Genomic DNA, 21,437 nt, shown 5'->3' on the forward strand with positions numbered 1-21,437 from the left:
CCTCTCCAGATACTGCAGTCTCCATTGTCATTGGGGAAGCAAAGTGCCAAATCAGTTCTGAGGGGTCTTTGTGCTGCACTGAGTCATGCTGGGCTGACTGTAACTGGCCCTTCTCCTCAATTGATCGATTACTCGTAGGGATGTTTGATATACATCATCTATATAGGTGAGTTCTTTGGATTGTGCCAAAAGACTAGCCATAATCCATATTAACGTCTGTAAAAGAAAGGAAGCAGGAACATCTCACTCATGTTGCTGATCTATCTTGAAATCCATTTGAATAATTAGTCAGTGTACTTGTTATTTCCCAGAACACAAGCTCTATCATCTTAGTCATACTATAGCGAGGGGAAAAGGGAGTCTCCCAGACATTCCTTTGTTAAACATTCTGAATCATCAACATGATCTTCAATCATCTAAGGTTTGTAATTTGTGTTCTAATGAAGCAATCAAGGTCACTTATTACCACTCAAGGTCATGCTGTTTCAATTTACAGCCTATACATTGGTGATTAACTAATGAAAATATTAATAACACAAATTTCCAAGAAATCAATTGTTTTATTATGCAAATATATTAAATGCCATGCTTACTATAATGTAAATTATGTCAGAGATAGGGAGGAGGAGACGTCCCACTCATAGAAATCTGATCCGTTTAATATTTGCTCTCTCTCTCTGTCAAGATATTTCAGGATTTTTTGGAAGTAAAATTAGTCTTCTTCTGTTCAGCGTGTTTTGAGGGTTTGCCATTCCAAATTTGGAAGAAGAATCTGGCTGGTATTTATTACTGAGTTTTGCAGGTCAATGAACTGTGATCTTCACAGCATCAAACTGTCAGGGGTGTGGCTTCACTTGGCAAGGAAAACAATGTCTTATCACTCTGCTGATCTGAACTTCCTCAGCTATTTCAACCTAATTAAGAGTACAGTACGAACAATCCAATCATAACATTTGTCATGGCTTCTCCAGTAACTGGTTTGTTGGCAGAAACCAGACTCATTATAACTGCTGAGATGTTTCTGCAGACAGCACTAAATGTTCAGGCATCATAGAAATAACGAGAATAAACTTCCACACTGAAAAGTAAAAGAGAAAAGAGTTTTAAAAGGGGGAAATATGTGATTAAATAAACATGTGATTAAATAAAATGAATGTTCACAGAATTAATATTCTGTTATTAATTCCTCTCATGCAGTGTTGTTTTTGTTAACTAAAACTATTACAATCATTTCGGTTACTGAAATAAAGCTGAAATCAATGTCCTCCTTCCAATTCACACTGATTCACTACCATGTGTTCAAAATAATTCAAATCCTTAATAAATACTTCATTGGTCTGTACTTTAACACTGCTTTAATGTCATTCCAAACCCATATTCTAATTATTCAGGGGAACATAAATGTAATGGAGAATGTTCAAGCTGCTCTTTTTATAGCCTATAATAATGATTCATGGTCAGTACAGCATATAATGAAGTGCCATAAAAGCAGACTATATGTGCTATATTTTCAGTATTCTGCAGAATACAGAGAGAAGAATAAAGATAATTAGATTTAAGAGCTGTAGCAGACGTTTCTCAAGAGCTACATGAATGTATACATGGCAATGATGTACTAAAACCGGAAAAGGTTTTCCTTTGCATTTTTGAAAAGTTTCACGTACAGGTCGTCAACACTGTCAAAACAATCCCCGTTCACACTTTTTTTTTTTTTTTTTTTTTTTTTACAGTATATGGTTCACACTGATCCACAAAAACGACTAAAAAAGCTGTATTTTGTATTTCAGGCCAGTAGATGGCGTTTGTAAAGAAACTTTTTAAAGAAACAGGACACACCTATACTGAACACGTGATACGCATGCTCATGACGTAAAAGTTTTCACAAATTCATGTTTTTGTAGTTTACACAGACAATAACGGAATCATTTTCAAAAACTTGCACTTACACAAACAGGGGTACAGTAGGAGTCAATTTCTGTCCCCCAAGGTACAATCTACACTAACGTACCCCATAGGGCTTATTACTGGACCTCAAGGTACATATATGTACCTTTTTGAGGGTCAAAAAGCATTAAAAGGTACATATATGTACCGTTTCTTTTAAAGGTTAAGGTACAATACTGTACCCTTGAGGCTACAGCCCCAGTGACAAGCCATTGTACCCCTAAAGGTACAATTATGTACTTTCAGTTTTCAAAAGTTTGCATTTTCAGGCCAACAAAACATGTTACCATGGTAAAATAAACCGCATAAAAATGCATAAAAGGTTTTCTATTTTTAGTTGGTGTCGTGTAAACGGCCCTGAAGGGTTTTTCCAAAAACTTGCGTTGTATGTGAAAAATGACAGCACATGGGGTTCGAAACAACATGAGGTTGAATAAATGTTTAAAGTCTATTCCTTTAAAGTGGTTAAATACTCAAATGAGTGTTTAATTAAATTATTTTGCAAAGTTATTTTTTCACCCCTTAAGCATGCATAGTCATCAACTTCAGTGCCATTTGAGTGCATGTGTGTACATTTTATCAACACTGAAAGTATGCAATGCATCCCAGCTCACTGTAACTTTTATCTAGCATTATCTTTTGACTATAGTATTCCCAGAAGCAGAGATACCTGATCTCATGAGTGCATGGCCTCTGCTCTCTCATGTCAAGTCTACACTGGAGTTTAGATCTGGCTCTGCAGCTGTGTTCTGTATCTACTTGCTCCCTCCCTTAAGCATTTATCACAGACGGAGACAGACCTGTTTTTGGAACACTTTGTGTTGTGGCACACATGGTTTACAGGCTGCTTTCTTCATGGTGCAACTCTATAACATTCATGCAGCACCTAAAGGTGTCAACGGTAATCACTCATGCCTGCTCGGTCAGTTGTCTCGCACCTAAAGACCATTGCATGTTTGTGTGTAAAAGGAGTATTTATGTGGTACATTCTTTTAAAAGGTGTGCTGACCTCTATATGAGAACATGCTGTTCAAAAACACATCGCACTCGTCCAGATCTGGATGCACTAAAACAAAGAGCTCCATTTCCTTATTCTGCTTCTGCAGAGAAAAATATTACATTTTTGGCAATGAGAGATGAAGCAAGAGCCATGTTATGCAAAGGCTGTTGCCTGTGGTTACAAAACCAAGATTACACAATATGCACATAAGAACTGGCCGAGCATTGAGCAAGTTAAAGGGGTAAATTGGCCAATGACCATTTGCTCTAACAAGGGCTGGAAAGGATGTATTATGTAAGACAACAAAGAGGTAGACAAATTGGCATGCTTGTCAGACCTGATATAAGGAGGACTTTGTTGGACATTTCATGCATGTGAAAGTCCTCTGAACCCACCGAATGCATCAAGTTATCACATGACTGACTGAACTGAACTGAATCCATTTTCATTTCTGGTGAGCAATACTCAAATCCTCTTTCAACATGCAGTGCCAACACCTATGGCCAACACTTGTTATAGCGCCCCTGGTGGTGTACATACATTTCTCGCACGTACCACTCACACACTCACAAAATATGAATTCTAAAATAGCACATAAGCAGTTAATAGCAAAGGTTTCGTTTATTATAATAATAATAATAAGCACAATTCATTAAAAAATCGTGAGCTTTTTTTATTTATTTATCTATGAGGCAAAACTGTAAACAGTGATGAGTAAACAGACTTCTTATATTGTGAAAATGAAAACTCATTATGTTATTGTTCATTTTTATATCTTACACTATGTAAATTAACGGCGTCTATACAACATTAAAATGTAACATCGTCAGAAGTGTTAAATATAATGTCTCTGTGTCACTTTTTCTTTGCCTCATTTTCCCTTCAGGCAGTTCGCCGGGCAGCCTTACAGCGCTGAAGAGCACATTGTACCGTTTGAAGGACCCTTTTCGGTTTCCGCCATCTCAGAGCTGGTGGTGAGTTACTGCCATGAACGAATAATAACGAAATAAATATGATATTCGTTTATATATATGCTTTAACTTTATCCAGAAACATTCATATGCTTTATACACAGGTGGCTTGCACATCAAGATGCAGATTTTCGTGAAAACCCTCACGGGGAAAACCATCACCCTCGAGGTGAGGCGCAGATGAGCCGCACGAGACAGCTCGACACTTTATTATTTGATTTAATTTCAGCGTTTGACTACGTGAGGCCACTTTATTTAGCATTTTAGCTATCTTTAAATACAATAGTATAGGATATGTAATGTTGTAATGTAAGCAAAGGCTATTTTTTTTTATTATTTTACGGAAGCCCTAAATAATGCTAATGCTATGTCATGTGGCACATTAGAGGAGACTGGAAACAAATGGAAAATGTGTCTACAACTTGATGTTTTAAGGAAATAATAATATTAGGAATATTTCAATTCCGTTATGCACTCTTTTTTTTTTTCTTTTTTTTTTACTACAATAGCCCCCCGATTTACAGCAACTATTAATTCTAACAATGTACGGATAACGCTTTTTAGGAAGGTTGAACAATACTTAGCTTTTTTTTTTTTTTTATGTTTGTGTGACTATTTACTAATACATTAAGGTTAAAAGTTGTATCTGTTAACATTAATGCATTGTGAACGAACATGAACATCTTAAACGAACATTATCATGCCCTAACAATATATTGTCCATTGTTAATGTTTGTTAGTGATTTAACTAATATTAACAAATGAGACCATAATGTAAAGCATTACCAATGTATGATAGGTGCCAGATGCAGTTTATGCATTGGTCTCTTTTTCTTTTCTTTCTTACTTCAGGTAAAATGGGTATCAGTTGAAATTTAAAGATGTTCATTTGAAACCAAAAAAAAAAAAAAAAAAAAAAAAAAGTCTCCTTTTACATTTTAATTGATTTGGACAACTATTGCTTTAATGCACATTGTGCGATTTTGGGCCGTCCTAGATTTCTGTGGTCATGTGAGAGCGGTTCGAAGATGGCCGTAGTAACAGTTTTGCGACCAAAGATATCCTGCGATCAACTTTCTGACAGTGTCATAAATTTAGCATGATCATCTCAGTGTGTTAGCTACTCCTAGCCTGTAAACATGCAACATGAAATGGCGTATTGATCAATGTGACACTGTGCTAAACCTATTCACTTCAAGCTCCATTTGCAAAATTGGCATGCCAAGTTGGCCTCTCTTCCCTAGCCACGACCACGTTTATATTATCCTCTTTTACTACCTCCTTTTTTTCAGCGCACACATAAACCACAATTGCCAGTTCGATTCATCTTGCTCTATTTGTTTACCACTAGCACATGCTTATGACATTTTCTTTTATACAAACTTGTGCCGTAGCCTACGATTCAATAGGTGTCATCATCGTACAGTCTTGCATGCATTTCGTACCCAGGTTTATTAGATCCATGTTTGTACAGTGTGATTTGTAATGTATAGAATAGCTGAAATCGCAGCAGGCATTATTGCAGTTTACTGTTATGTAATCTCTATTGGCCTCAATGTTTTATAGGTTGAGCCCTCTGATACTATTGAAAATGTCAAGGCAAAGATTCAAGACAAGGAAGGTAAGTTGTGAGTGCAATGCTGTGAACTACAAACTAAAAGTAAGTGAAGACAAAAGACTGACTGCTAAATGTCTTGAATGCAGGAATCCCTCCTGATCAGCAGAGATTGATCTTTGCTGGGAAACAGCTGGAGGACGGACGCACCCTGTCTGACTACAACATTCAGAAGGTCAGTGAATAAACATCCAAGCTGAATGATCGTTCAGATTTGAAGGTTCTCAACCTTCATCATACTGCACCGCTCAGGTTTTCAAATAATGTAACAGACTGTAAAGCATCCAAATGAACGTTGCGCTCGTTCATCCAGGAGTCCACTCTGCATCTCGTGCTGAGACTGCGTGGTGGTGCCAAGAAGAGGAAGAAGAAGTCCTACACCACTCCCAAGAAGAACAAGCACAAGAGAAAGAAGGTCAAGCTCGCTGTGCTTAAATATTACAAGGTAGGTCACCTGTCAGGCATGTATCCTGTGCTCTGCTTTGGGAGTTGTCAGTATGAACTCTAAGTTGCCTGTCTTGATCCTCAGGTTGATGAGAACGGCAAGATCCACCGTCTGCGCCGTGAGTGTCCCGCGGATGAGTGTGGAGCCGGGGTGTTCATGGCCAGCCACTTTGACCGTCATTACTGCGGGAAGTGCTGCCTGACTTACTGCTTCAACAAACCAGAGGACAAGTGAAGTACGGTCCTGACAACATGCCCTGTGTTACACAGTAGACTCTGTTCTGGAGTTTGTACTTTGTAAATAAAGTTGTGGCCTGCCACATTTAAAAATGAATCTCTCGTCTCCTGATTAATATCACTTCTTTATCTTTTTTTTTTTTAACTTATTACACTGACATGAATAAATAAAACTTTAATTCTTAGTAGTAGTTTATTACACTAAGTAGTAACAGTATAATTTAGAGGTTGTCTTTTTGCATTGTAATATTCAGTCCCACTTTATATTAGTATTATTTACTAACAATTCAATTTGACACTATGCACATATTGTGTACTTGATTTTACTTTGTACTTGTATATTTTAAGAATACCTATATGTAATTACAACTGTTAGTAATTTCTGTAATTACATTTATAGCAAGCAGCATTTATCGGGGTTCAAGCAGTTAAGGCCTTTAAAGTCCCCGTGAACCGGAAGTTGCAAACGACTTTTCTCCAGTGCTGTGACGTATTTCCCAGTGAAAAGGAATATTGAACAGAGGGCAGGGTTTTACTCTTGTGCTCCTCCTCTCCATCTCTCGCTCATTACAGACTAACGATTTGAGGGGAGTGGTTAAGCGTTTCTCAACCCAAGCCGTCAAGCATACGTCATCAGGGAAGGTCCTCCAATGCAGAGAGGAGGGGCATTTTCAGATTTTGATTAAAGATTACGAAGCCAAAACATTTTTTTCCGTGTTTTAACTTGCACGGATTAATTGTTCACCACAAGACTAGTAATATGCGCTAACAAAGTAAATAGGGTCCATTTTGATTTCAGTTGGACTTTAAGCACAAAAGCATCAAAAGTATTTTGTGTATTTTGCCACGCCCATTTTCTAAATGACCCTATTACAGCCACCCAAATGCAAAAGTTCAATTTTTTCCGATAATTATTTATCTAGAGAGTCCAGAGAAGTGTCCTAGACTGGTCTGGTTCCGATCGGGCGAAACACCAGGGACTAGTTTGCAAAAGTAGGTTTTGGACAAAATTCAACATAGCAGAAAATTGTTCCTGCCTAAATCGAAATTGGAGATACACATTTTGTCCGCCTCGAGCCAGGGATCACAGTGGTGTAAGACGTCTAAGCGTTACAAGCGATTTTGTACTTTTGGTTGCTGTAGCGCCACCTATGGGCCAATCGGGGTCATACTCTGATAGGTTGTCCCCAAATTGAGGCCTACCATCTGGCCACGTTTCTCGTCTCTAGGCCTTACGGTTTTGCCTGCACAATGCGTTTTACGAATCCTTACAATTACAATAGGGTTTCAGCATTTCATGCTTGAACCCATAATTACACTTGACCACACCCTTAAATCTACCCATGCTGCCAAACCTGTCCTTAACCATACCCGTCACCCACCTTAATAGCAGCAAAGGTGTTTTGCAATAGAATATGAGCACAATAAATGTTGTACTTATTTTTTGATGAAAGTACATAGTAGTTAAAGACACCTATTCACCTAATAGGAAGTGTGACCTAATATTCTTAACATTTAATGTGACTTGTGTACACTACTGGTCAAATGTTTTGAAAATTAGTTCTTTTCTTTTTGTGAAAAGTCTTATGCGGAAGACTGGAGTAAGGATGCTGAAAAATCAGTTTTGCATCACATAAATAAAATAAATGTAAATAAATATATATATAAAAAATCCTTTAAATTGTAATTTTTCACAATATTACTGTTTTACTGTATTTTTGATCAAATAAACATCCTTGGTGAGCATAAGAGACTTAAAAAAAATAATAATAATAATTACTTTTGACCAGTATTGTATGTATATATTCTCTCTCTCTCTCTCTATATATATTTCCATCTTGATTTGATCTTTTAAGTGGGTTAAAGTACTGTTTAATATATTATGAAAGCTCTATTGTGGGATACAGGTTGAAATATTTACTTTGTAAAAAAAAGCCACCATGAAAATCATACCTTTCAAAGAACAAATTTTGAAAACATGACTCTTACTCATTTTTTATTTACATTATAAAACACATTATGTACACTTTGCTCAGTCCTTATATAGAGAGTCAAAATGAAGTCAATCAAATTTTACTGTTTTTTTTTTTATTATCTGTTGGTGAAGGTGTAGGATTGCTAATTTATTTATTTTAAGTTTAGTTACAGCTTTTGCATGCGCATGTATACAGTACAGTATACTGATGCGCCTATTACAGTCCCTTAAAATCCTGGATCCCAAGATATGTTCTGTTTCAACTCAGATTCGCTGTAACAAACTATTTCATCCCCAGGTTTGTATTGTAGCTCCTCATTATCTAAAGAAAGGCCACAATCCATGCCCGTCTTCACTGTCTGAACATCATCCTTCAGATGTTTCATTGTTGTCAGGGATCCTGAAGGAGGAAACAAATGCATGGAGAAATCAATTCAAAGAACATGCATTTAACATGTCAAACATGTCATAATCATGGCGTTTATCAGTACTGATGCATTGGTTTACCTTCCCAGAGAACCTCTCTCCCTCGAATAAGTCTAAATTTCATCTTTTTGTCCAGAAAGCCCTTCTGAACTCTACAGCCAGCCACTGAGATCTTCTTTTTCCCGACCGTCACATCAAACGTGGCCAGAACTGAGGCCTCGCCTGAAGCGTGAGGGGAAAAGAAACATTCAAGGGCGAGAAAGACAAATAACCTAATATACAAAGCACTAGTTTGTTTTAGTCAATGACTTATCAGCAGAACTTTGACATTCACATCACAGAAGTATTTTTGATTAATTGATCATGCTTCCAGTTACCAATGTGTCTGCAGCACTTGCATCTCCATTTAACACATTTTATGATATTTAAAGGTGCCTTATGTAAAAATAAATAAATTCATACTCCACATTCCATACCAGATGGGGGCAGTATACCTCCAAAAAGTGAGTTGGTCTACTCTAGAGTATGAATATCTTCAAGCTACTCCCCTTCACCTTTACCAGTGAATATGTTCATATTCGTTTTGTTCATATTACATTTTTATTGTTAGTTTGAATTACATTAATTTGACAGACAGCATTCGCTGATGTTGACCAAGCTAGCGCCAACATAACCAGAGCTTCCAACTCTCACGCATTCACCGTGAGACACACGCAAACACTTTTCACACGCTCTCACCCCACACATCAATTTTCTCACGCACAGAAAAATCGCGAAGCAAAGAGGACACGGAGACCGACAGACTAGACAGAGCAGGTTAGTTATGATATAAAAAAATCTCAGCTCTCAGATTCTGTCAATTAAATACCGTTTTGGCGCTTGTAAATGTTACACGACAGATCCCTAGCGCATGTGAACCGATCATCTCTACTAGCTAATAGTAAAAAAATCACGAACACTGAAAGATACAGTAACGTTAGGCTACAACTTACCAAAATGTATTCCTCATACATAATATCGACCAATCAGTGTTTTTTATCATCGTGAAGAGGTCAATAACACAGCTGGAGAACAATTATGTCAGATTTACCTCAGGAAAGCCATTTAATAAACATAATATAGGTCACGTAGTTGGCAAGAAAAAAAGAGCAATAGAGATTGTGCTATGTGTACTATATTACAATACTGTATTTATGAACGTTATATACGTTTATCGAACAGCCTTCGATACATTTCTATGTTATAACTTCCCGAAAATCTACACAAACATATAAAACAAACTTCTAACGAAATACTAACAGCATCTTACTTACCAATCCAAACGAAATGTTGCAAGTTCGAAGTCAAACCTCATTTTTTTCATGTCCATTAGTTGTCTCCAGCGATGGAAAGCAGTGCCAATGTTTACTCTGGTTCTGTTCCTTTTTTATCATATTTTATTTGAATGTAGTAGTGGGCAGTAGGCTACTTTCCACACGATTGACATCAGGTTCAAGTACGCCCACAAGCCGTGCGAGTTATTCGTGTATTGCATGTTTGGCTGGTGGTTATGTTGCCGGCATACCGCCTCCCATGGCCGAAACTGGTATTACGACACCTGTCGGGCCGTGGCTATTAATGCTAATGCTAATTGAGGTTGATATCTCTGCAGCACTATAACTTGACATTTTTTTAATGACATCATCACCCTTATTTCTTCTCATTCTTTTGATGCATGTAGCTCATTTTTTGGATATTTTTACCTCAATTTTTACATAAGGCACCTTTAAATCTCATTTTACAGGTCAAAATCAGTGCAAGAAAATCTGTAGATTATATCTGAGCCTGGGCATCAGGGAAAGATGACTGGTAAAGTCCACCCACAAATGTTGGCTTAGTCATTTCATGAGCTAAAGAATCAAACCCTTAACCGTCTGGTTGTGTTCCGGTCATTTTGACCCGAGATAAGATTTTCTTTTTACCGAAAATGCTAGTTAATGTTATCTCATTGGACTAAAACTTACTGACACCGGGTAAAAGAATGCAACAGTCGGGTGCCAGAAGTAAAAACTCCATTCAATTTCTCCATAAGGAAATAGATTTTTAACAATAACTTATAATCCTTTAAAGACAGACCTGCTGTGAGGTTCAAGGTTGTTAATTTGCCTCTGTTTGAAGCCGTTAGCCCGCATCATTTACATTTTTTTTTTTTTTATAATTGTGGTTAACAGCGTAATTCGTGGTGAAAAACTCCATTAACCATGATGCTGTACAGAAATTTCCACCAATCAAAGAGCAAAATGCACCAAAAGAGTTTGTGATGTTATGATTCACCTCGTGGCTGGTTGGCTTGAATCATGGCTTATAATGGTTTAACAAAGACGTTTGTATTTCTTTTTGGAGCCGATTGATCGTAGGCCTCATTGATCTGAGCTTATGTGCCTTCGTTTGTATTTTTTGATGTGAATAAGCTTGAGTGATTTTTTTTTACTCAAACACTGAGGTGCATAAGCTCAGGGCAATGAGGCATATGCTCAATCATTACAAAAAGGAAATACAAAACATATCTCAACTGAAAGAAAACAAGTTGACAAAAATATTACATCCAGTATTTGGTGATGATAATATCATAATGAGAGATTGACAAGCAATTTAAAAGGCCGGTCATTTTTGACCCGGTGCATCAAATTATGTAAATGATTTTTAGCACATTGATGTTAATAGAACAAAGTGCAATGTTAAAATCAACATGTGTGATATTAAAGTTAAACTCACCAATGATATTTTCTTCTGTGGTTGGGGACAGTTTGCTGCTCAAGTCGTCTTTGAGTTCGTCTATGAGTTTGTAGATGACTCTGTGTAATCGTAAGGGAATGTCCTTCTTAGCAGCCATCTGCTGAATCGATTTATTTGCATCAACATTGAACCCATATATGATGCCTGACCAATGATGGAGAAAAAGAGAAAATACAAGAAAATGCCCAAGTCTGACACTTTAACAAGGCAAACAAATAATGACAACAGTAGCAGTCAATTTTTAGACTTCAAAGCCCACCAGTGTTGTATATGTGAACTAATATTGTATATATATATGTATATATATATATATATATATATATATATATATATACACACACATACATACATATATATATATATATATATATATGTACATATATATTTATATATAAAATTAACGAGTTAATGCACACCGCCAACTTGCCTACCTGAGAACGTCTCTGCCAAGGTGATGTCTTTTTCTGAGATGTCGCCCACACCAAAATGTACCACATCCAACTGACACTGGTCACCAGCATCATAACTTTCCAGGATGTTCAAAATAGCCTCCACTGAGCCGTCAACATCACCTAAATAATCAGACGAGTGCAGCCGGTCACAATATATTCTTGGCATTCTGAATAAAATAATACAGCGAGGAACTTCATTTTGTCCATCATGATATAATATTACCGGTAAGTCACAGTGAAATAGAAGGTAACACTTTATTTTAATGGTCCACATTAGACATTCTACTAACTAGAAGTAACTTTGCAACTACATGTGAGCTCTCATTAGAGTATTAGACTGTTAGGGTTAGTAGAATAAGTTGACATGTAGTTGCGAAGTTACTTATAGTTAGTAGAATCAATGTCTAATCAAAATAAAGTGTTAGCATAATTTTTAATCAAAATGTCATTTTTCAGTAAAACAACATTTGAAGGTCTTCTCCAATCATTTAATCTGCTTAAACCCTGCTACGTTCTTACAATCAACCTCAAGTTTACATTCAGATCTGCCTCTATCCAAACAATGGATTGAATAATGGATTGAATTCAATAATCCGTTTCACTCGGATGTACGTCACACTATGGAAGATTTGTCGCTGCTTTCATTACTGTCTCCCACCTATTTAACTTTGTTGCATTTCAGAGACTGAGAAATGTATTACATTTTTCATGAAAAAATTTTAGCCAATATATAAACTGTGCACAATAAAGGTTATTTAAAATATTTTTTCACTTGCTCTTACTGTCAACAGCCCTGTTGAAATGAAGGATCATCATCTCACCTTTGATGATCACGGGCAGCGTGAGTTCCTCCATGTCAGTTTTCTCACTGGTCCGGTGGATGAGTTTGTGTTTGTTGGCCCGGTACATGGCCGCCCTCCTCTGTCTCCAGGAGAGATGGGCCATGCTCTCCCGCTCTCTCTTGTAGCTGTCGTCATGCTGCTTCTGCTTGGCTTCGATGACCTGCTGCTCTTCTTTCAGCTTGTCCTGCTCTTCCATGTAGCTGCGCCACTCCACCACCTCACGGGCCCTTTGCTAAGAGGACAAACTATGTGAACTACGCCAGTGTGGAGGCTAGCCAGCCATAACATCTATCATTTACAATACCAGTAAAAAGTTTGCAATCATTAAGATCGTTTTCTATTTTAAAATGTAATTTATTCCTGTGATGGCAAAGCTTAATTATTTAGCATCATTACTCTAGTCTTCAGTGTCACATGATCCTTCAGAAATCATTCTAATATGCTGATTAGCTGCTCAAGAAGCAATGCTTAATAGTTTTGTACAAACTATGATACACTACCATTCAGAAGTTTACGGGTAAGTAAAATAAAAAAGGAAAGAAATACTTTTATTCAGAAATAATGCAATAAAATGATTAAAAGTGACAGTAAAGGCATTTATAATGATACAAAAGATTTCTATTTCAAATAAATGCTGTTCTTTTTAACTTTGTATTAATCAAATAATCTTCAAAATAAACTGTTTTCAACTGATAATAATAGGATTTTTTTTCTTGAGCAGCAAATCAGCATATTAGAATGATTTTTAAAGGATCATGTGACTGGAGTAATGATGAAAACATATTAAAATAGAAAACCGTTCTTTTAAATTGTAATAATATTTTACAATAATACTGTTTTTACTGTATTTTCAATCAACCAAATGTAAATATGGTTAGCATAAGAGACTTTTTTCCGATAGATGATTAAAAAATCGTAATCATGCCAAACTTTTGACCGGTAGTGTATAACATTTAAGCTACAAAAGTGTAGAATATGGCTCTTTAAAAACACAAGCTTAAGGATACCTCTGATTCCACCTCCAGGATCTCCTCACCAGCAGAAGGAAGATCTTTCCAACCCACGATCTCCACAGCGATGCTGGGCCCGGCCTCACTCACAGCCTGATCGTGTTCATCAAACATGAAGCGCACTTTAGCCCAGCACTTTCCTGCCACCAGCGTACAGCCCTTCCTCAGAGTGCCCCGCTGGATGATGGCCGTGGTAACAGGCCTGTGAAACACAACAGCTGATGTGACTGATGCCTTGATGGCAGTGACATGAGTGTAGTTCTTATCAATTATCAGACAGGTCTTGTTTACGCTCACCCTTTGCCTCTGTCTGTGCGGCTCTCGATGACCGTCCCTTCCACCAGGCCTGTGGGGTCACCCTTCAGCTCCAGGACCTCTGCCAGTGCCACCGTGGCTTCGGCCAGCTCTAATAAATTGTCCCCCTGCAGAGAAATGACACTCTAAATGCCGCCATGTTCACATATAATAATTCCAATATCATGTGATGAGGTACTACCGTCACACAACTACATATGGATTGGACAGTGAGCAAAATAAACCCAGACCCGAACACCCCGAAAATATTTAGACACCTAAGCCACGGCAAAAAAAAAAAAAAAAGTCAAAATGTTATTGCATTAGACGCTAAAATATATCAAAAGTGGCATTGCATATATTCATGCAAGATGTTTTACAAAAAGAAGTTTCTTGGGTTTTACATGATAAAAAATGTATACTGTTCAAAATGAAGACAAATGTTTGGACACTTTCTGGTTGTCACATGTTATAAGAACACCTTATATAGAACAACTACACCCGTGGTTACTCTGCTAGAACTAACTTCATACATTTACAAACAATCACCTTGACAGTTGATTAACCGTCACAGCAAAAATGGCTCAAAAGGGTGAAATGATTTCTGAGAAAAGCTCGTACAGGCCTTAAACAGGCAAGAGTAGAAAATGATAAGCAACACATCATTTCATGTCATTTTTTATATCATCTGGACTTAAGTAAATCATATCCAAAAGAATTTTTGAAAAATGTTATGTATTTTGGATTTTATGAGTTGTGACTCCCAGAGGGTATAAAAAAAGGACCAAATCTATAACTGTAACTGCCATTGCATGTTTAAAACAATTATATCCTATACTTCAACTCATATAATGTTGACATATTATATATAATTGGAAAGCTTACAAACTCAAGATTTAGCCTGTGAAAACCGTTTTGAAATCGGACCTTGCGTTACCATAAAAGTGGTAAAAAATTTTTGGTAAAATGGTAAAAAAAATGTTGGATTTAGGTCAGGCTGACTAATTGATCACAGATAACTTGAAGCAAATCATGTGACCAGCATACTCAAGACAGACAGGCTGTATCAGTTTAACCTGTAAATTTTATAATTTGTAAAAAAAAAATACCTCAGAATACAAAGATTGTTACAAAAATGAATACAAAGTTAATCCCTTTTTTATAGCCAAAAGTGGCAATGTGACTCCGGTGTAACATATATTTCAAAACGTGCTGAATAACAACATGAACAACATTTTTATAAATGTTCTTTTTCAGCACCTTAAGACAATGTTCATAATTAATGTTAGCAGTGTTAGTATTATTTTTTCAAAAGAAAAGTAAGTTTAATATATATTTACTTATCTCAAAATCTGAATGTCCTGCACCACTGGCAGCCATGTTTGAATTTTTTTTAAACATTTACATTTACATTTACATTTAGTCATTTAGCAGACGCTTTTATCCAAAGCGACTTACAAATCAGGACTAAATTAAGCGAGTCATCATGAAGAGGCAAAAGACAACAACAACGCAAGAAGTGTTCAGAATACGAAGTTCAGGCATAATTCAGAGTAGCATAAGCATGATAAGTGGGATTTTAAGGGAAAGGTTTTTTTTTTATTTATTTTTTTTTTTTTTTATGAGTTTAGGTGCTCATGGAAGAGATGGGTTTTCAGCTGTTTTTTGAATGTTGTCAGGGATTCAGCATTCCGGATGAGGGTGGGGAGAGTGTTCCACCAGCATGGAACTGTGAATGAGAATGATCTGGAAAGTGATCTTGTGGCTTTCTGTGATGGAACCACGAGACGATAAACAAATCATGTGACCAGCATACTCAAGACAGACCAGGCTGTGATAAATGATAAAAGGATTTGATGAAAAAAATCATTCTTACGCCCCAAAAAAGACGACAAAAACAATGTTACACCCAGATCACATTGCCAGTTTTAGGGTTAAGATGTTGCTAGGTTTGATATTTTACTATTATGTGACATTTTATCCAGTGACATTCAATATTTTTAAAGGCCCACTGAAGTGCCTTGAAACACGGCAGCATTATTTAATGTGTTGACATAATTTCTGAAACAGGAAAAGAGGGTGGGACATGTCAAATAGCCCCTCCCCCTTTTAAAAACAGTCAATAGCGTTTAGTTTAGTTTATATCACAGCTCGTTCAGAGCCGTTGAGCTCGGTAAAGCCGCAGTTTCCTCCTAATCTCTAACCGTTTCTCCTCTAATCTCTTCCATATCGCTTTAAAATACAGCATTCTGTGGAGAATGGCTCCGATAGGTTTTGTGGTCTGCGTCGACTCGCGCATATGATACGCTCTGTGCTGTCGTGTCTCTGGACCGGAGCAGACTGTGTGTGTGCTGTGGCGGCTCACGTGACACTAACGTGAAACCAGACTTCATTCTCCCCAATGGAAAACATATTTACGCATTCCCTATTTAGTGCACTGTGTGTTATGTAGATGTAGTACATGTGTAAACAAATGACCTCCGCAGCTTTAGCATCCTTTTATAATGTAGGGGGCGGAGCTTCAGATTCTAGAGAGCATTTGATTGGACAGAAAATCTGATGAGAAGCTCAAGTGCAGAATGATGTCATCAAAATCAATGATCCATATTAGCGGAAGTGAGAGACTGTGCATATATCTATATAAATGCGTATTTTGTCATTGTTTTGGAGCCCACTAGCTTATAGATAACAGTAAGGCTAACATGTTCATACTAAAAGCCAAAAAAACTCCATTTTGATTTAATGGGGACTTTAAGGGTGGCATAAGAGAAGTTCAAATATAAGGCAGGACCACTGTACCTTTAATGCGGACACGTGGATGGCCTGTATTTCCCCACCAAACTCCTCACAGACTACATCATGTCCTACAAGCTCCTCTTTCACACGGTGGGGGTCAGCCTGAGGTTTATCACATTTATTCACAGCGACAATGATCGGCACTGCAGATAAAAAAAACACACATTGAATCTTCATACACACATTAAACAAAACAAGTCCAGCTGGATCTCAAAATGTATTTTATATATATAAAATAATGTATAGCTAGTCCAAAATGAATAAATGAATGAATATAAATATAAATTAATTAATTGAAAAATGTTTTAATTGCGACTACCTTTGGCTTTTTTTGCATGCTGTATGGACTCAATTGTCTGTTTCATCACACCGTCATCGGCTGCCACCACCAGGATGACGATGTCAGTGACCATGGCTCCACGCGCCCGCATGGCAGAAAACGCTGCATGACCAGGTGTGTCCAGAAAAGTGATCTTTTCACCCGAGGGCAGCTGAACTGAACAGGACACAGACTCATTTTATCACAAGTCCTTTACTTGGAAGTACAGAGGATGCCAAACATGGCATTTGTCTGAAAGAAAGTACATACTGTAATATTGGGAAAGAATCGCTTGTTTTCAAAGGAAATCTGCATTTTGTCTTTAAGTTTAACCCTCAGAGACCCAAGCATTAATATTCATGATCATTCATGATTCATTATTTTTTTACATCCTTAAAGTCACCATGAAACCAAAATGTATTTTTTAGCCTAAATTCAATCTGTTTATCATATAAGGCGATCAAGTCTCTTCAGAAAATTTGGGCAAAACCAAAATTCATTTGGATTAGTTTTACGATCTCTTTGTGAACTTTTTGAAGCGTCAAAGTGGTAGTTGCGTAGCTGTCAATAAAGGGACAGAAATCTCTCAGATTTCATCAAAAAGATCTTCATTTGTGTTCTGAAGATGAACAAAAGTCTTATGGGTTTGGAACGACATGAGGGGGAGTAATTAATAACAGAATTTTTGGGTGAACTAACCCTTTAAACCTTTTCCCATCACTAAATACTTAGTCAAATACTTACTTTGTAAATATATAATTAGTTTTTGTGTGACTTTAGCAAGCTGTGGCAGTTAATGTTCAATTCTTTCCCCACCAAAACTGTTGTGACAAAATTCAGTGTCAGCTTATTTTTCACCCGTATTTAGTGAAAACAAGGTATTATTTAATTGCTTTATACAAACATTGAAATTTTGCAACACTGGGTCTCTGAGAATAATCAGAAAATGTTAAAGGGATACTCCACTTTTTTTGGAAATAGGCTCATTTTACAACTCCCCCAGAGTTAAACAGTTGAGTTTTACCGTTTTCGAATCCATTCAGCCGATCTCCGGGTCTGGCGGTACCACTTTTAGCATAGCTTAGCATAGATCATTGAATCGGACAAGACCATTAGCATCTCTCTCAAAAAAATGACCAAAGAGTTTCGATATTTTTATCTATTTAAAACTTGACTCTTCTGTAGTTACATCGTGTACTAAGACCGACGGAAAATTTAAAGTTGTGATTTTCTAGGCTGATATGGCTAGGAACTATACTCTCATTCCTGCGTAATAATCAAGAAACTTTGCTGCCGTACCATGAGTGCAGCAGGCGTAATGATATGACGCAGCGCCTGAAAATAGGTCTAATAGGTTAGACAAACTTAGTCCCGGTCACGTTGGAAGTTACCGAGCTGGGGACTATTTTCAGGCGCTGCGTCATATCATTACACCTGCTGCACTCATGGTACGGCAGCAAAGTTTCTTGATTATTACGCAGGAATGAGAGTATAGTTCCTAGCCATATCAGCCTAGAAAATCGCAACTTTACATTTTCCGTCGGTCTTAGTACACGATGTAACTACAGAAGAGTCAAGTTTTAAATAGATAAAAATATCGAAACTCTTTGGTCATTTTTTTGAGAGAGATGCTAATGGTCTTGTCCGATTCAATGATCTATGCTAAGCTATGCTAAAAGTGGTACCGCCAGACCCGGAGTTCGGCTGAATGGATTCGAAAACGGTAAAACTCAACTGTTTAACTCTGGGGGAGTTGTAAAAAGAGCCTATTTCCAAAAAAAGTGGAGTATCCCTTTAAATGGCAGTGATATGTTGATGAGTTCAGTACCCCGGAACGCTCCGATGTGTTGCGTGATTCCTCCCGCCTCCTGAGCAGCGATCTGACTCTTCCTCAGGCTGTCCAGAAGAGTGGTCTTTCCATGGTCTACATGACCCATGATGGTCACCACTGGAGCTCGAGGGACTAACTGAGCGGGATCTGGGGGAGGCCTGACAATTTAAACAGGTTTTAGGAATTTGTGAAAATTATACAAAAGTCAGACAGCTGTATTATTAAAATCGTCCTCACGTTTTCTGGATATCTTTGTTTTCTCTGACTTTGGTTTCAACCAGTTTGGCCCATTTGTGTTTCATTCCCGATCTCTTTACTGCCTCTTTTATCCATTTCTCCTCCAGTAGCGTGTCGGGCTCCAACTCGTCCAGATCGACTTCTGTGTTGAGCAGGGCTTCATAGACGTGATCTAAAGAGGGGGAACAATACAGAAATAACCTCTGTGATCACCATTTGGGGACATTCAGAAAAAGAAATTGCACTAAATTGATCAAAATTCTCAGTAAAGACTTTTACAATGTTACAAAAGATTTTTTTTTATTTGTATTCATTTTACTTTCTATTCATCTGAAAGTATTAAGCAGCACAACTGTTTTCAACATTGGTAATAATAATTAAAAAAAATATTGAGCAGCAAATCAGCATATTAGAAAGATTTCTGAAGGATCATGTGACACTGAAGACTGGAAACATTGAAAAATAGACTGAAAACTGAAAAACTGAAAAATAGACAACAGTTATTTTAAATGGTAATTTTTTTATTTAAATAAATGCAGCCTTGGTAATTGAAAATTGTAATAATATTTCACAAGATCACTGTTTTTTGTGAATTTTCATCAAACAAACACAGGCTTAGTGAGCATAAGAGACTTCTTTTTTAAAAACATGTTGTCATGATGTATATATATATAGCTTGAAGAGACAGAAACTCGATCATAAGCTCATGTGATTTAGATCAACACTCACCAATGTCTTTATTCATGGCCTTGGCGAGTTCAGCCACAGTCATCCTCTGTTTGATCTCCACCTCCTGCTTCAGTTGTTTCTCTGGCTTCACTGGTTTCGATTTGAACTTCTCACCTTTGAATTGGCCCTTATTCTACAGTAGAACAAACGCAACATGTTCTGCTCACCACATGCACACAAGGCATCCAAACAATCTGCTTTGTGCTGTAATCTGTAATCTTGAATTAATCTTGAGATTTGCGTGGGACTGCTGTGACCCTTCAGATAAGCATTAGTGAAGGGTTCAACATTTTGAGGCTTACCTGTTTTGCAGCCAGGTGTCGGACCTGAAGACAGGTGGACGACGGGGGTCCAGGGACCCAGGCAGGGGGAAGACGTGGACTCCCATGATGCCAAGAGGACAACGCAGTCCTGCCAATCAAGCCTGCTATCCGCTTCATTGCAGATTTTCTAATAAAAATAAAAAAAGCTTTGCAGTTCATATTTGAACAACGAATATGAAAATATAGCATTGATCCAGGACAAGGTCAGTACAATGACTACAATTAACAATTGCACTATATCTTAGACGACAAAACACTTTTAAAATGATGAGAGGTATCATGAATAGCAGTATTAGTTAAATAACTTGTAATAACATGCAAATGACAACAAATTAATCTAATACTAAAGTTGATTACTCACTTTGTACTTTGATACCATGGTTCATAGATGCTATAATACCATGAAAGTTTGATAAATGCAATGGTACTGAATGATTACTATATGTATTTGTCATTTTATTTACATGGTACACGAGCCAAATTAAAGAACACCATTGTATTACCATGGTACATGACAAATATGTTCAAATAAAATGGTATTACCATGAAAAATGTCATCATCATCACCCTCTTCTTCATAAAAACATGGTAATATCAAGGTAGTTGTTGTATCTTTCCATATATCTATAATGCTGACATTATATTACAGTAGCTCAAGGCAGATTACCAAATTATTTTCCTGCATGTGAGAAACTTACTTACAAAAACTTACTAAACAAAAGAAAACACACTCACCGCTGAATTCATTCAGTATACAGACTTGAAAGCAGAGACGAGAAGATAAAATCAGTTTAAGCAAATATCTCAAGTCAGATGTCATTTCTGCTGTATGGGCGCCGCCATGACAGTGTATCCCACAATGTATTGCGCAGACTGCAGTTCACACACACACAAACACGCGGTGGCGACAAAATCCACAGAGTCCATAGAGCTCCAAAAACACAGTCAATATGCGTAAAATTAACTGTAAACAAACATGCATAAAATGCTCAGAAACATTTGTAATAAAACATGTGTATTTTTTCAACACATTTTTTTATACATACATATTTTTTATATTTCACATCTTGTCTATTGTGTACATGTAGGCTACATCTTATTGATCTTGTAGCCTATTTATATGCGTTTTATATTTATTTATAAAAGCTTTTTCTGTGTATTGGACGCTTCACCAAGACAATTATCTTGTGCATTAGCATAGCTATCAATCTCATTCT

The 21,437-nt window shown here is 37.1% G+C and overlaps 2 protein-coding genes across 3 annotated transcripts; one reads left to right on the forward strand and one right to left on the reverse strand.

The window, feature by feature from the left end:
• The first annotated feature begins 3,207 nt into the window (after positions 1–3,207).
• rps27a (ribosomal protein S27a) lies at positions 3,208–6,308 on the forward strand. Of its 2 annotated transcripts, XM_084425563.1 has the most exons (7): positions 3,208–3,398; positions 3,831–3,918; positions 4,020–4,084; positions 5,482–5,536; positions 5,620–5,705; positions 5,844–5,975; positions 6,060–6,308. In XM_084425563.1, exons 3-7 carry the CDS (start codon positions 4,037–4,039, stop codon positions 6,207–6,209), a joined length of 471 nt encoding a protein of 156 aa, XP_084281689.1. In that variant the 5' UTR covers positions 3,208–3,398; positions 3,831–3,918; positions 4,020–4,036; the 3' UTR covers positions 6,210–6,308. The 2 variants fall into 2 exon arrangements, with proteins under 2 accessions (XP_084281689.1, XP_084281690.1); XM_084425564.1 differs by lacking the exon at positions 3,208–3,398 and having other exon boundaries at positions 3,890–3,918; positions 3,995–4,084.
• A 1,875-nt stretch (positions 6,309–8,183) lies between these two features.
• Positions 8,184–21,118, reverse strand: mtif2 (mitochondrial translational initiation factor 2). The gene is made up of 14 exons (XM_084425886.1): positions 20,956–21,118; positions 20,200–20,347; positions 19,898–20,030; positions 19,169–19,340; positions 18,929–19,089; positions 17,101–17,277; positions 16,785–16,924; positions 13,989–14,113; positions 13,689–13,893; positions 12,661–12,913; positions 11,819–11,959; positions 11,367–11,531; positions 8,694–8,834; positions 8,184–8,586 (listed from the first exon to the last, which is right to left on the reverse strand). The coding sequence occupies exons 2-14, from the start codon at positions 20,335–20,337 to the stop codon at positions 8,414–8,416; spliced, it is 2,124 nt and encodes a 707-aa protein (XP_084282012.1). The 5' UTR covers positions 20,338–20,347; positions 20,956–21,118; the 3' UTR covers positions 8,184–8,413.
• Between the last annotated feature and the right edge of the window lie 319 nt (positions 21,119–21,437).

This window comes from Rutilus rutilus (assembly GCF_951802725.1).
Source record: "Rutilus rutilus genome assembly, chromosome: 12".
NCBI lineage: Eukaryota > Metazoa > Chordata > Actinopteri > Cypriniformes > Leuciscidae > Rutilus > Rutilus rutilus.